General features: G+C 36.3%; 1 protein-coding gene across 1 annotated transcript in view; it reads right to left on the reverse strand.

Annotated features, from left to right (window-relative positions):
- lgr4 (leucine-rich repeat containing G protein-coupled receptor 4) overlaps positions 1–17,500 on the reverse strand; it is a 70,811-nt gene that overhangs the window by 4,854 nt on the left and 48,457 nt on the right. The window contains 13 exon segments of the mRNA XM_073836172.1: positions 1,035–1,112; positions 1,268–1,365; positions 1,631–1,756; positions 2,032–2,103; positions 4,056–4,127; positions 4,244–4,309; positions 5,025–5,096; positions 5,322–5,390; positions 6,193–6,264; positions 6,392–6,463; positions 7,752–7,820; positions 9,134–9,205; positions 12,613–12,828. Of these exon segments, the coding sequence (XP_073692273.1) occupies positions 1,035–1,112; positions 1,268–1,365; positions 1,631–1,756; positions 2,032–2,103; positions 4,056–4,127; positions 4,244–4,309; positions 5,025–5,096; positions 5,322–5,390; positions 6,193–6,264; positions 6,392–6,463; positions 7,752–7,820; positions 9,134–9,205; positions 12,613–12,828 (1,154 nt within the window).

Genomic DNA, 17,500 nt, shown 5'->3' on the forward strand with positions numbered 1-17,500 from the left:
AGCCACTTGTCTTCAGTGTCACATAATTCTTCAGAAATCATTCTAATAGCTGATCTGGAAGAAGCATTTCTTATTATCCAATTTGAAAACAGTTGTGCTACTTCTTTGATATTCAAAAGAACAACAGTTCTAAATCAAATATATAAAATTAAAAAAAAATTGCACTGTCACTTTCAATCAATTCCATGTGTCCTTGATCAATTTAACGTGTCCTTGCTGAATAAAAGTATTGATTTCTTTCCAAAACAACAGCAAAACAATCTTACTGACCGCAAACTTTTGAATGACAGTGTACACAGTAGGGATGCACAGAAAATATGATAAGCAGGTAATTATTTTAATCTAACGACCATCTAACGAACGATCTAAAGGTTCATTATTTAACATTAGTTATCTACATTAGTTAACTTGAACTAAGAATAAACAATACCTCTACAGCATTTATTAATCTTAGTTAATGTTAGTTTCAGCATTTACTAATGCATTATTAAAATCAAAAGTTGTGTTTGTTAACATTAGTTAATGTACTGTGAATTTAAATAAACTAACATTAACAAAGATTAATAAATCCTGTTATAAATGTATTGTTCATTATATGTATTCTTTATTTGTATTATTTGTAATACATTTACTTATGAAACCCTATTGTAAAGTGTTACTGAAAATTCTGTACTATTTTCTTTAAATTGATTAAAAAAAGTTTAAGCATTCCAACATTATAATGTACACGCATTATTCAATTATTAGTGTTTTTAAAGATTAACATTAAATTAAGGTGACTGTTAGATGATTGCAAAGTTAATCTAAATGTAAATTAAGATATTGATATGTAAATCAGATGATAAATATCCAATATTGTCTGATACCAATTAAAAAACAAAGAATAATATGGTATACAGATAATACATCTATACCATATTATGCTTTGTTTTTTAATTGGATTCCTATTGCATTCCTAATACATAGTTATGTTACACTAATCCTGTGAGTATTTCATAACATTACATATCCCAGAGTCCTCTGGATACAACAAAAGGAGACTTTTTTTTATTTACCCGGTGATGGTGAGCAGTGCATGACCAGAGGAATCCTTTCCATCTCCTCTTCACCACCTATCATATATATTTATATGCATGTCAACTAAGAGAAACATAATACCACACACAAATACAGCCAGACCACTGCATTCAATCACATGCGGCCACAAACACCAAAGCAGCATGCTGCTGAGCTTAACTGCATTATAGTGCACACCAAAAAGTCATACCATATGCATTTCTCCTCTCGTCATCCTCCGCCGAGTTAACTGCACTGTCACAAGCCACAAAAGCACAACACTGGTAGGCATAGGGAACCGTTATGGACCTGTGGGGACATAGAAAGAGAGTGAGCAAGAGAGGGAAAAACTGCTTTGGAAGACCCAAAGAGTTACTTAATTATCTGGGTTTTGATCAAAGGAAGGCTCAAGGTCTCTCTGATTTCTTGAGTGCACTGTGAGTGTGATTACAGAGTACGGGTGAAGGTTGGGACGTCACGTCATTATTCATATAAACTGAACTGGGACACCGGAGCAACTTTAATGACCTGTAATCAGTCACGGCTCATGAGAAGGGCTGTGAAGAGCTCTAACCTGAGTTTAGGCAGGCTCTTCGACATTAGGCCGTTCCTCAGCTCCACGTTTCCAGTCAGTTTCAGCTGGTTCAGTGCACTCAGTCCTGCGGTAGGAATACTGGCTAGGGAGTTCAGACTGAGATCCCTAATGGCATGATGGAAAAAAGGCAATTATATTCATGCACACACACACACACACACACACACACACACAAGGAAGCCCCGTATGGTTTTGTTGTTTAATCAGAGGCGCTCTGGAGAAACGGCATCAAAGTATTTTTGATATCTTTAAGTAATTAAACAGCAATGTATGATGAATTAATTCATGACGATTATATTTTCAATTCCCCAGCAGTTTTTCCACTTAAATGCATTGAATGTGAGTAATTATGAGAGCAGATTTTATGACTGAACACTCACAGGTTGGTAAGGGCGCTGAGAGAAAGGAAAGCATCTCTGTGGATGAACTTGATCTGGTTTCTGCTGAGGTCTCTGTAGAGTGGCAAGAAAACAAACAGATACACAGGCTAAACATATACAGATGGCTCTGGGTAAAGATTCAGAATTCAGGACAAGTCTTGTGCGAGTTCACTATGAGGAGATCAGTCAAAGTGTGATTACTGAAGTGCTGTTCATTTAATTTAAAAATATGTGCATTGTCTTGATCAATCAATCAATCAATCAATCAATCAATCAGTCAATCAATCACCTTTATTTATACAGCGCTTTTAACAATACGGGTTGTGTCAAAGCAACTTTACAGTATTAAATAGGACAACAGTGGCCTATGAAGCCCTCTTAAACATGGTAAAAATTACTGTAATGTATGGCCTCTTGCAACATACTGCTTTTATTTTTATTTTTTTTATATATCAGCAAAGACACACTGATCCAACATGACAGTAAAGACATTTATGTTTCTATTCATCAAATTATCCTGAAAAAAGTAGCACATTTTATGTGGAAAAACTATTAAGCAATACAACTGTTTTCAACAGTGACAATAATAAGAAATGTTTCTTGGGCACCAAATCGGCATGTTAGAATGATTACTGAAGGATCATGTGACACTGAAGACTGGAGTAATGACTTAAAAAATAAGCATTACCATCATAAAATTACATTTGAAAATATATTAAAATATAAAACAGATACATTCTGTCAAAAGTTTTTGAACAGCAAGATTTTTAATGTTTTTTGAAGAAGTCTTTTCTGCTCACCAAACCTGCATTTATCTGATCCAAAGTACAAAAACAGTTAAATTTTGAAGTATTTTTGATATTTAAAAATGACTGGTTTCTTTGATGAATAGAAAGTTCAGAAGAACAGCATTTATCTGAAATAGAAATCTTTTGTAACATTATAAATGTCTTTATCACCACTTTTGATCAATTTGAAGCATCCTTGCTAAATAAAAGAATTAATTTCTATAATAATATTTTTAAAAGATTATTCTGACGCCAAACTTTTTAATGGTATAGTGTATAATGTTACAAAAACTTTATTTCAGATAAATGCTGATGATTCATTCTATTCAGATAAATGCTGATGGATCTTTCTATTCATTAAAGAATCCTGAAAAAATTTACTCAACTGTGATGATATTAATTATAATAAAAAATGTTTCTTCAAAATCTGCATATTACATTGATTTCTGAAGGATCAAGTGAAACTAAAGACTAGAGTAATGATACTGAAAATGTAGCTTTGATCACAGGAATAAATTACATTTTAAAATATTCAAAAAGAAAGCAGTTATTTTAAATAGTAAAAAAAATGTCACAATATTACTGGTTTTGCTGTATTTTGGATCAAATAAATGCAGGCTTGGTGAGCAGAAGAGACTTCTTTCAAACACATTACAAATCTTTCTGTTCAAAAACTTTCGACTGGTAGTGTATTTAAAATTACAATATTACAATATTGTTTTACTGTATTTCTGATCAAAAAATACTGAACAGTAGTGTAAGCTAAAAATGTTTTTTTTTTTACGATACAGTTATTATTTATATTTAAAAAATAATAATTATTATTGTTATTATTAGAAATAAGTCCTTAAGTAATATACTTAATTTATATAAATATAGTCAATACAATTATTATTAGTTAATTTCAGCATTTTATAGTGAAATACTGCATAATTGACACTTGTCACTGGCAAACAGTTTCCTACACTGTGCTAGTTGCAGGTCTCTCTGTTGTACCACTCCATGGTCTCCTTCTTCTCACATAATATAATCTTTTCGATTCAAATCAATATTTCATATCCATTTATTTATTTATGTGGCAAGTAGCCATGTAATAAGCGGAATAATGTAGGGTCATCTAAAACAGGACTGATCACCCTGTCTGGGATTATATCGTGATAATGACCTACCGACTTCACATGATCATTTCCATATACTTACATTTAAGGCTCATTTATGGTAATTGTGAGTACTTACAGCACTCTAAGGCTGGTCATGCCCTGGAAAGTTCCTCTGTCTATCTGCTGGATTTGGTTATGCTGTAGACTTCTGCAGAACACATAATTAAACGACAACAACAGCAAAAATCCATCAGTGCCTATTCATACACACAATGAATTCAAACGTCAAGAAAGTTGTGTATGTAGCATAATAACAAAACTTACATGTCCTGCAGTCTAACACAGCCCTGAAAGGACGGCAGGTCTTCAATCTCATTATAGGAAAGATCTCTGTCAAAAACACACACACACACACACACACACACACACACACACACAACTGTTGAGACACTGGGCTTGTGAGGAATAGAACTGTTTTGATGAAGTTTAGACAGGAACTAAAGGATCTGTGATGTGTTACAGCAGTCAGACTGGGAGCAGGCCTGCCTCTGGCTCGCTCTCCTCCGGGAGGTCATTAGATATCACTTTAAAACGTCCCCCTGCAGCTGTGCCTCTGACAGGCCACTACGCACAGGCCTATGAGGTGGATGACACCTGACTGACGCACACTGCGCTTGTGTGCAATGGAGTGTGTCTGTGTGTATTCGAAGCCCAGACGGAAAGGGGAGTGTACGGTTATGACTGACATGCCGAGCATATGTTAGTCTCTTGAATGAAAGCTTTTCCGTGACACTCGGTGTTCTGAGTGACGGCTAACCTTTGTGTGTTAAGGGGCTTGTGACTGATGATTAATTATGGAGCGCTTGAGGCTGTAACTGGCACATCATTGGGCACTGACGGACATTTGACTGACATGTGTTATGAACTATTATGAGTAGTATGTCACTGCTTAAAAACATGCTAAAGTGTGTGGTGGCATATTAGTGTGTGGTTAAAATGTGGCATTTAGTGTTACTATCCTTGTGTGTGTGTCTAATATTACAGCAGTTTAAGAGATGAAAGAAATGAATTATAAATGCACGTTTATGTGTTAAGTGTGACTTACAGCGTACGTAGCACCGTTAGATCCTCACACAGGTCTGCAGGGATGCTTCTGATTTTAGTTCCTGTTAAAGTCCTGAACAAGACAAGAGGCATGTGAGTTTTGTGTTTTTGCTGAATTCGTACTGTACTTCAAACTTTAAAAAATGACTGGCCTTTAATTCTTGTCATTTATTATGATCTCAGGCTGTGCTGTGTGGCGTTTCCATATTAGGAAACTTCAAATAAATGCTTTGCTGTTGATTTTATTGTAACTGACACTGTACTTTGTGCATGTTTATGCCGTGTAAAATAAACTCACAGGCTTTCTAGATTTATTGTTCCAGTCAGGCTGGGGAAATCTTGCATCATACTGGCACCACGCAGCATTCTGAAATATATAACAAATTAAAGAAAATGAAAACACTGTGTTCATTAATTCAACATAAAAGGAAAAGCTTAGCAGAAACTTTGACTTGCTCTTTTCCATATAATGAAGGTAAATGAGAATGCTGTCAAGCTCCAAATTAAGGAAGAAACACTAATAAAGTATGATATTTGTGACCCTGGAACACAAAAACAGTCATAAGGGTCAATTTTTTTTATTGCACCTAGAATCTGAGGGTGCAATAAAAAAAAAAAAAAATACAGAATACTAAGAAAATCGCCTTTGAAACTGTCCAAATGAAGTTCTTAGCAATGCATATTACTAATCAAAAATTACGATATATATTCAAGGAACATGATCTTCACTTAATATCCTAATGATTTTTGGCATAAAAGAAAAATCTATCATTTTTACCCATACAATGTATTTTTGGCTATTGCTAAAAATATACCCATGCTACTTAAGACTGGTTTTGTGGTCCAGGGCCATATATATAGTTTTTTATATGGAAAAGTGCAATGTACAAAAAAATAAATAAAATGATAGTAATAAATAAATAAAACCCTTCTTTATCATTTCATGGAAGAAAATAAAAAATTCTGGTTTGGAACAACAACTTTGTAATTTTGGTGTGACTAATTGCTACAAGGTTGAATAACCAGAAATTAACATATAAAAACAAGTAATCACTCTAATATGCAAAGGAGCATTTAACTGACAGGTGTCAGTGTGAGTGACTGACGTGTTCAATGTGAGAGTAATTAACTCAGTTCCAGAACAATGACTGGATAATGGTTCTGCTTACAAAGAGTGCAAGTCTGACAGGTTCTGGAAAGCAGTGGTTCCCACGAAGGAGAGCGGGTTGTCAAAGAGATGGCTGCAGACACAGATATAATGGATGTTTATAACCAGCAAAATAAATAAATAAATCACAATATTTCCACTAGGCTGTGTGTGTGTGTGTGTGTGTGTATTCCATGACAGTGGGATCAGCGTTTGCTTACATTGTGCGTAGCAGGGAATTCCTACGGAAAGCTCCCTCAGGGATGGATACAATGTTGTTGCTATGAAATCCACTGGCAAACAGGGAAAAATTAAAATCATTATGAAATCATTAAGCTAGAAATCTTTAAGAAGCTCTGTGAGATGAGCACTCTCCCTCAGGATTCATAACGGCTAAATCATTAAACACAGCTCAAAATTTTGATGCGGTTCCAATTCTCAACACTAGATGGCAGCTTGACACAAGTGATTATTTTTAAACCTCTCTGGATTTCAAAACACAATGGTTAGAGGTTAACAGACACCTGCTTGGGACCCTTGACTTTAACTGCATTATTACACTATTCCAGACTTATTTTCTTTTAAAAGATCCAGGAAGCACATGGAACTTCACACTATGATCCACAGCTGTGTGTTTTTGTTTAGTGAAAGTTGTTCATGAATCCCTTGTTTCTTCTGAACAGTTAAACTGCCTGTTGTTCTTTAGAAAAATCCTTCAGGTCCCACAAATTCTTTGGTTTTTCAGCATTTTTGTGTATTTGTGAACCCTTTCCAACAATGACTGTATGATTTTGAGATCCATCTTTTTACACTGAGGACGACTGAGAGACTCATGAGCAACTATTACAGAAGGTTCAACCATGCATTAAGAGCTGGGGGGTGAAAACTTTTGAACAGAATGGAGATGCGTAATCATCTTTTTAAAATTTATTACTGCCCTTCAAAAGCGAATTTATATTCAAAAAGTTTTTCCTTCTGGAGCATCAGTGAGTGGTTGAACCTTCTGTAATAGCTGCATATGAGTCCCTCAGTTGCCCTCAGTGTGAAAAGACGGATCTCAAAATCATACAATCATTGTTGGAAAGGGTTCAAATGCTGAAAAACCAAAGAATTTGTGGGACCTTAAGGATTTTTCTGATGAACAGCGAGCAGTTTATCTGCTCATTACAAACAAGTGACTCATGAACAACTTTTACTAAACAAAAAAACAGCTGTGGATCATTCAGGTAACAACACAGTATTAAGAATCAAGGGGATGTAAACTTTTGAACGGGTTCATTTTGATAAATTCAACTATTATTTTCTCTTGTGGACTATATGTAAACATTTTATGTGAAATATCATATTCAGGTCAGTACTAAATAAACGCATAATATGCAATCTGTATGATCTTTCAGTATTTTAGTTAAATAATTAGCATTTTGCAAATTCGGAAAGGGGGATGTAAACTTTTGACCTTAACTGTAATTACATCAGCCATCCACATTAAAAGCCAACCCAAGAACAAGTGTCTGAGAGGAACTATTGGATTGACTGTAAATGGGTGTTGGAGTGTGTGTTTGTGTGTTCGGAGATACTTACAGTTCTTTCAGCTTGGGCAGTGTCTGAATGGCCTCTGGGAAGGTTTTCAGATTATTAAAGTTTAAATCCCTATAAGGAGACAGGACAGATGAAAGCTACTCACATTAGGATAAAACCTCCACTTGAGTGAAACTACTACCACCAAAGCAGCTCTTATACTATTTTCAAATAAAGCAGTATAATAAGGGCCATCTCTGTTGCTGCTCTATGTTTAAAAAAAGACAAGAGGACCTTAACTGATGATCATTTTGACTAAAAGACAAACAATGAACAACCTGAAAGAGAAATAAAAGAAAATCTGTTGAGCGAAATCGACTGCGCTGTTTACAGAGGTCAGTCGGCACAGCCAGTCTGCTGATTTCTTCAGTGTGTTATTGTTTGTCTCAGCTGCCACACGATACACAACCTGGCATGATACTTCCTCTCTACCCCCTAATGCCCCTGTCCGGTGTCCCACTCTCCTCCCTAGGGGCACAGGACGTTGGCGTGTCCTCATCCTGTCCTAATTATGGTCAGAATAAGTAAATAAAGCAGAGTCAGCGATGGCTATCTGCCTTCCCCTTCCCCTCGCCTCTTCCTCCCTGACGCGGTGGATGCTTGCTAAACGAACTGTGGTAAGTGGAGAGAGAGAACGGAGGCAATAAGGTAAAGCCGAAGGTCTTGAAAAGACTCCTTTGTCCTTTATCGGTATACTGTAAATCCTGATCCTAACTCAATTCAAGTGAAGCAGTAATGACTCATTAGAGTTCCCGGCTTTAGGCTGATCTCTAATCACATCAAAATACATAGAGAAAATACATCATGCTATTTCAACTAACTTTTACAAATTAACCACTGCTTTTTAATGTCTTCAGAATAACAACTGGCACATACTGAGTGTCAAAGAGAGCCTCAGATACAGAATGTTATGTGAGAGACTGCTTAGAAATGCTCATAAACCTTTGCATGTCCATGTTATTTTGACACTTCTTGTGTAACCCATGCTTTTTTATTTATAATGAAAGCTATGAGGTAGTGTTTCAGGTTCAAGGTTAAGGATTTCTGTTCAAGGATTACACCTTGATAGCACTTCAGAGCATTTCTCATCTAGTGTATTTTGTACTACACTGCATCCTGGTATTCAAAGCATCCTTACAGAAAGCTCCCAACTTTCTTTGCAAGCCTGAGTCTTGCAGAAGAGGGCGCTAGAGCAGCAGACAAATATCATACCAAATACTGCATAACTATACTTGTACCCTCATACAATCTCTTGTATAATTATGTAGCGTGATGCTATTGATGACAGACCCACTGCAGGAGATGTAAATGTAGCGTTACATGCAGTTTACAATCTATTTAATGGCAGGAAGTGTGGCTACACATGTAGGTGAAGGGAAACTCACAATGTCTCCAGGTTGTCCAGCCCATTAAAGCAGTTTTTTCCAATCTCCTGGATCCGATTGTTGTGTAGATGCCTGAACAACATGAACAAACAAGATTTCAGAAGCAATACTTTAGACATTCATTATTTTATATACCATGATTTTAAGCTGGGATCCTAGCCAATAGGCTGATAATTATTTTGATGCTTTGAAAATAAATGGACCAAATTAAAATTAATTAAAAATAAAGGTGCCACTTTATTATAGGTGGCCTTAACTGCTATATACTTACATCAAAAGTACAATGTACTTATTGTGTTTGTAATATATTGCAAAACACTTTTGCTGCTATTGAAGTGGGATACAGGTAAGGTTAGGGCCAGGTTGGTTTTAAAGCTGGGTTAAGATGTAAGGGATGAATCAACAGTGCAGTGTTTCCCCTAGGTTTCCAGTGTTGGGGGGGGGGGATTGGGGGGGGGCGCTTAGGGGGTTGGGTGCCGGTAGCCAACGTTACTTTTTTTTCCCGGTACTTTACCCTACTTTGTGAAATAACGAAAACATTATTATAGACTTATTCAGTGGAAAAATAAGTCCAAAACTCTCTATTTTAACATTTTGAACAATAGGGCTCTACCAACTTTTGCTTTTTTTTTTTTTTAAATTCTTGTGTGTATTATTTTTTCTCATAATCAAATTAAAAGTATAAACATTTATTTATTTTTAATCAAATGAAAAATAAACCCTTTTAATTTTTGGCAAACAAACAGAGGTTTACTGTTAAAATCAATAAATAATAATAATTTAATATTTAAATAATAATTGTAGTATTTTTTCTACAATTAAGTGGTTAATCTTGTTATATTTATTTTTATCATATATATTGTTTCATGTCAATTATTTAAATAGGAATATACAAACAACTACATTATACTGTACAAAAGTAATACAAGACTAATGTTCTGTTACATGTTACTTTTATTTTGACAGGTTGCCTTGAAGTTTCTGTGTGTGTACAGCATGTTATGATGCTAGTTTTCTCAAATGAAACGGTAAAAGTGACACTCACAGCAGCTTTGGATATTGAGTTTATCTGTTCATGCGAGATGCAAATGCCCAAAATTAGCGGGAGCGTCACGTGTGCTTCAGTATATGCGTGTAGTAAAAGCGCGTCTCCACCATTCATACATACAGAGGCAAACGGAGCATGCAGGATTCATATTGAAACGGTCTTTTTGCATTTCAGTTTTCACAGACACTAGTCCATATCGCGATTTGAATGAAGTAACAGACCAACTTTTGATTTATTAATCCAAAAATCGACGAATTTACGTGGCATTTCGCGCTATAGTAGATTCGGTTTTTATGAATGGAGTCCGCGATCCCGTCTGTGTTTTCGCAGATGAGACATTGTAAACACGCGATCATGTAAAGACAGAAATGACATGCCTTCGTGTAAATAAGATAAATAACACAAGGCAATTTAGTGTGTTTAATAAAAGAACAATGTATAGCCCTGTTCTATAGGAAAGATAACCTTAATGACGTGATCTGACGCTATATCGAAAATAAAATGAACTTGACATTCAAGGGGGGCGGGGGGTGCCGTTGGGGGGGCGGGGCGCCCCCCTAAGATAATGGTAGGGGAAACACTGCAGTGCAATTATAAATGTAATTACAGAAATTAATTACAGATGTAATTAAATGCAGGTATTTTTTTAATGTAAGTGCAATGTATCAAATGATTCATTTAAATGTAAGTAAATAGTAGTTAAGGTCACCTAATATGAAGTGGGACCAACATAAAATATAAATCAGGTATAACGTTATAATATATAATAACACTGGCTACCCACATCAAAAGATTACATTTAACCGCATTATTATATTATTATCAATTTTAAAGATTAACTTTAGGTGTGCATTAGATGATGGCAAATGTGAACTAAATATTAAAATAAGGGAAATGAGCATGAATTATTAAATATCCAGTAGTAACCAATACACTATATTAAGAACACTGCCAGAAAGTGGCAATATAACAAACATCACTAATGTTATATAAGCATACTGTAGATTATAGTGAATATAATCAAGTAAAACAAGTTTCTGCAGGTTTTTTGAAGGTAAATTTAAGATGTTTTATGACCAAGTAAAGAAAATGTAAGCAATAAATTGAACAGAACACAACACAACCATGTGTAATAAATTAAATGTAATACAGCAAATAATCATTACTTTTAAATTTAAAAAAGCATGGCTTGGAAACCTCTGCTCCAAACCAGTAAAAAACTTCACTGTAACTTCTGATCACACTGCAAAAAGTGTCTTCCTCAGTAAATTTGTTTTTGTTTTTATGTGCAAATGTGCAAAAAAGATTCTTACATCAAACTTCATTTACTCAAGACGCAAAATGACTTGAATGAAAATACGAAGTCTTGTTTTATGAGGAACGGATTAAAATGAAGCTAATTAATGGTTAAAACAAAAGCAAATATCAGCAAATGTCAACTTGATTCAACCTAAATCAAATTAAATCAACTTAATTAAAAGAAAAACATTCATATCCCATTGACAGATGTTTGTCCTTTAAGTATAAACCCACAATTTCCCAGAAAACAAGATTACAAGATGTTCAATTTGCATCTCAAGTAAATGTTTCTTAATTTAAGGATGTTTAGATATTTGTACTGGAAAACAAAACAAAAATACTCATTCATTTTTTGCAGTGAATGCAACATTTAATGCCATGACTTTATAAATGTTAGACTTTCTGCTTTGATTTAAGACTTTTTTAGACCATAATTTGTGAAAGGGCGAATTTCGACTTTAAGACCAGCAGAAACCCTGTAAACGAATACTTCTCATCTATGCACAATTCATTTGTCAATTTATAACTGTTCGGATGACAAGGGATGTCTATTTTGCTTGAATTTTCCAGTCATTAAAAAGATGCACTTCTCAGCAGAACACCAACGCAAACATTTTCTGTCCCTGGAAGTCTCTGAACGCATAACTCCTCAGACGTTTTGCTGAGCACTTCACCGCACAGGTCTGTGTGTTTGTTCAGTCTACTTAACGGATTAATTGGCCTCCACTCCTAAGACAAATATTTTCCAGCAGCTGGAATGTAATTGGTAAATCAGACCCACATAGAAGCTTCCAGAAGTAAGAGAGAGATAGAGAGAGAGAAGGAGAGGGAGAGAGGGTCTATAGCCTCTGTTTGACTTTGCAAGACACAAGGGTCCATTTTGCTTTTCCCTGTTTTCTCTCTCTAAAATCGCCCATCCACGCCACTGTTTACTTGCATGTGTACTTAACCATGTGCGAGTGTATTTGTATGAGTGTTTTACGAGCCGCCTAGGACTACAGTTAGTGTAGCGCATTGATGGATTTAACTGACGTGTGTTAAAGGGCAACAAGGGAAGGGAAATTTATCAGCGTTAAAAGCAGGATCTTATGAATTCCTCTAGTGTGTGGGACTGAAATTGCAAAGTACTCACAATACAACCAGGCTGGAGAGGTTGGCGAAGGCGTTGTCGGGGATGTGTGTGATCCTGTTGAGGGCCAACGTCAGAGCCTGCAGGTTACTCTGGTGCCGTAGGGGCCCGACAGGAACCTCGGTCAGGCTGTTGTCATCCAACCAGAGGTGCCTGAGCTGCTGCAGACCTTCAAAACTGTCCTCAGGCACTGATGTAATGTGGTTAGCATCCAACCGCCTGCACAGATTGTAGAAGAGATTCACTAAACTTGATGTGGATTCGTTTCAAACACGTCACCGGGTCGAGCATGCATATTGGGAAACAGTGTGTGCTATCAAGTAGGTGCTAAAACATCAGTTAGAACTCAGTCTCGGTCAAAGAAACAAGACATTTCCATGATCTCACTGCACTGGCCTCCCTTTTCACACAGCCCAGGTGGGAACCTCAAAACTGGCCCCACTAAGGGGCCCCTTCAATGGGTTTATGAGAAAAGAGGACCACACCTTTCAGCCCCGAGGGAGGGCTCGTGACCGAAATAAACAGTGCTGTGTCAAATACTGTAAATGCTTAAAAGATCTGACTCAGTATGGATATACTTATAAACAAGTGCGAGTTGCCCATGACCTCAGAAGACTATGAATAAAGCGCACAAGTCACGTTGAGAATTTTCTATTTCGATTTTCTGTTCTAAGTTAAGGGCACTGAGATTTGGAATGGGAGCTAATCACAGGGAGGAAGGGTTTGATGGGTAATACTGGTGGGGTGGTGACTTCCTGTTTATGAATGGCTGACACTGACTAAGCTATACTCTCCCTACCCTGAAGATTGTACAATTAAAAACACAAAAGACTAGAGCATGCGTAGGTGTAGAAATCAGTTAGAACAAGAAATAAGCTTTATAACCTTGCCACTTAAGTATGGGAACACATATACACACTCATACATGCTCCATTACCAGACTTAGCTGAGCTGTTTAATACTCAAATAGAAGCTCAGAAATGACTGAACTGACCTCACGACAGCGATGACCTAAACACACTCACTAATTTTCAAAGACTGTACCTTTGTCCATTTAAGAAAATTAAGTCTACTCATTTGGGCATGTGTCTGACGATATTTTTGGTCAATTTACTTCACCAAACTTTTGCACCAGGTTATGTTGAAATGCTAATTATAACAGTTAAAGTAAGACAGTCAACATGTCATAAACACTGACATTGACACTGACATTAACATGTCATAAACACTGACATTGACATTAGCACAATCTGATTGGTTAATGTTGCATACGCAGCCAATGAGCTTGTTACTTTACATTTAAATGGCTGGTTAGCATTTTTTAAAACATTTTGCAGCATGCTTTCAGAGTTCCTCTGAAACCTTCCACCTCCCCAGCTCCACCTGTATAGATCTGCTACAGGTTATTTTTTTATATGCTATCTGTGCAGTAGCATTATGTCTTAAATAGTCACAGTAAATATATACAGCAATAATCAGCCATTTTCTCCATATAGTAAAGGATTAAAAGTCCAATTGCAGTTTCAATGCAGCTACAAAGGGCTCTACATCCCAGCCGAGGAATAAGGGTCTTATCTAACGAATCATTTTCTTTTCTTTTTTTTTAATTTTTACATATTTTTTTAACCACAAATGGTGGTTAAATATCTCATCTTGCACTAGCTCAAACACACATGTGATGGAAGTACCGACGCAGTGTTTGTGAAGGTGCGAAGAAAGTCAAACAGCCTTTACAAAAAAAGGTACAACAACACTGTCGGAAGACAATTTTGAAACTGAAGGAGAAAATGAGATGATGTTTTTGGTGAAGTAAACAGATGAACTTACCATGCGTGACTTCTTTTTTTTTTTTTTTTGAAAACATGCATTGCTGAACCAGTGCAAGATGAACATTTGTGGTTAAAAAGTTAATACATTTATTTATTTAAAAAAAAAATACTGATCATTTCACTAGATAAGACCCTTACGTCTGTTTCACACATACTCCGTCTGCAGTGCGTATGCAGTCCGTGTGCATTACGTATGCGATGCAGAATCAGCACGGACTCGTTTTGATTTCACACTAGACGCGTTTGCAGTCCGTTCCTGATCCGCGGCTGCTTACCGCAAACACACCATTTATCCGTTATTTTGATTTCAAATACAAACGTGCTTTTTCAGCATTGTGATACTCTTTTATCACAGTACACTAATACAATAATACTAGATATATTCACGTTTAAACTCAACGTATTATAAACAACGTATTATTCAATGCACTTGACTTCTAGATTTGTATATTAAGTTGCTCAAGCAAGTTGCAACACATTTAAACAGCATAGGTAGGCTATAGCTTCCTTTTCTTATTGAAATTGGGCTATCAGAAATATTTTAAATTAAAACTTACCACAGACAGAAACAGTCGGCTCTCTGTGCCTTTCTTTTGCATTAAATCTGTATTAAAAACAATCTTTTATAGAACTTTTCTACCTGGAGAAGTGCATCTATTATGTTGCCTTGTTTATTTAAAACTGCACTATTTTAAACCTAACCAAAAAGCCACGTGTTGACTGTGAAACACAGTAGACTGCATTTATATGCATTTATGGTACATTTCCGTGTCAATCCATGTTCATTTTTACAGCGAACAATACGCTGTCACTTTAATTCAGCGCATGCAGCACAGCAAAAAATAGACTCTGTGCCGAAACGATCGCTGCACTGCTGCAAACGCACCGCTTCTGGAACGTACTGCTGGACAGCAACCGCGTGCAGTGTGAACGCTCTAATCCGTTAACATGGGTGCGGAAAAAAAATACGCAACGCATACGCACTGCAGACGGAGTATGTGTGAAACAGGCGTTATTCCTAAGCTGGGATAATGTAGAGCCCTTTGAAGCAGTATTCCTTAATACTCACAGCACTGTATCACCGTATGTAAAGTTCCTGTACAGCAATCATCTATAGCAACAGCAATAACCAACAGAAGCAGCAATTCAGCAGCGTAGCAGATGTATTCCACCAAGACCAAATACATTAACATTGTGATATCCATTACCATGCTAAAATCTTCTAAGAGTTGTCATGATATAAATGTAGATATTTTGCTTATGGATTATCAATATATAGATTACATATGTTCATGTGTTCTACGGCCGCCTCCAGAACTTACATTTTTCAAAATTACTTTGGATGATCAGTCATTTATCAGTCATCTTAATAATAGCATTCCTCTTGCAAAGCACACAGCAGAATCCTTTCAATTGATTCATATTTGATTAGTGACTGCTAAGCTAATCACAATACTCTATTAAGCATAAAACATGCATACTGCTTTCCCCAAATTTTTGGGTGTTCTATTTTTAATTAGACTGAGCTATTTCTATTGACACTTTTCAGCATTAAAGGATTACTTCACTTCAAAAAATAAAAAACATTTCCTGATAATTTACCCCCCATGTCATTCAAGATTTTCTTGTCTTTCTCTCTTCAGCCAAAAAGAAATTAAGGTTTTTGAGGAAAATATTCCAGGTTATTTCTATGTATAGTGAACTTCAATGGGGATCAATGGGTTGAAGGTCCAAATTGCAATTTCAAATGTAGTGAAAATGTAATTTTCTAATAAAAATAAACATGTATATACTTTTAAACCACAAATGCTCGTCTTGCACTAGCTCAACCTTACGCATTACGTAATCACGTGTGATGTAGGCAGAAGTACCAACCCAGTGTTTACAAAGCGAACAAGCTAAGAAAGTCAAACGCCCTCTACAAAAAAGGTAAAAAACAATGTCGGACGATTTTGAAGTTGGAGGAGAAAATGAGATGGAGTTTTTTGCCCTACCTTACCTTTTCAAATTGAAGTACACGGAAAAAGAACTAACCGTGCGTGACTTTTCCAACGTTATTATGCAATGCGTGAGGTCGAGCTAGTGCAAGACGAAACAATTGTGGTTAAAAAGTATATACATTTATATTTTTCTTAGAAAAATGACTAGATAAGACCCTTATTCTTCGGCTGGGATTGAGTAGAGCTCTTTAAAGCAGCATTGGAACTGCAATTTGGCCTTTTTTTTTTTTGACTGAAGAAAGACAGACGTGAACATCTTAGATGACATGGGGGTGAGTAAATGATCAGGAATTTTTTATACTGGACGTGAACTAATCCTTTAAATCTTGATTATATTTACAAGGCTGTGTGTCCACCATCTTGGATAGACTTTTCACTGAGTTTGTCCCAGGAACATAACGTCTCAAAATGTTACATATAGTGTCAGCTCACTATTTGGGAACAGAAACACACATAGACCAACGGTGAGGAACCTCTGTGTAATGTTAATATATTACAGAGGTCTTGACGATCTACCAAATGAAAATATAAACAGCTCATAATTGTTCACAATAGCTTTGACTGGAATAGTGTGTACTTTAGGCTTAGTTGCACTTGTTAAATAAACTTTTTGTGTTCTCTGGGGCGGACTAAAGACTGCATTATGGTGAGTGAAAACCAGTTTTCAAGCATGTGCTTTTCCCCTTTTTTGTCTGAGAGCAAGTCTTCAGGAAAACTTTTCAGCACTGCGAGGCATTTGTGCACCAGAGTGAGAGATCATCTAAACTGACGTGTGCTTTGGCTCTGAACTCTGACTTTGCCACATTTAAGAATGTTTACTTCTCCGCACTACACAGACGTGAAGCTCACACAATAGGCATAATGTGGGGCCGGTGAGTGATAAGTAAACTGAAATCAACGAATGAATGACACAATTTGGCATTCATAGTCCCAAAACAGTGAATTGAGCTGAATCACAATTCAAGAGTCTCAGGTGGCTCTTATCTATGGAGATACAGATCTGTCAGCTGCAGCTGAAGGCTGTGCATGCTGCTTGTTTTGAACGTACAGATTGGGGCATGT

The sequence above is a fragment of the Garra rufa genome, chromosome 3 (assembly GCF_049309525.1).
Source record: "Garra rufa chromosome 3, GarRuf1.0, whole genome shotgun sequence".
Taxonomy (NCBI): Eukaryota; Metazoa; Chordata; class Actinopteri; order Cypriniformes; family Cyprinidae; genus Garra; species Garra rufa.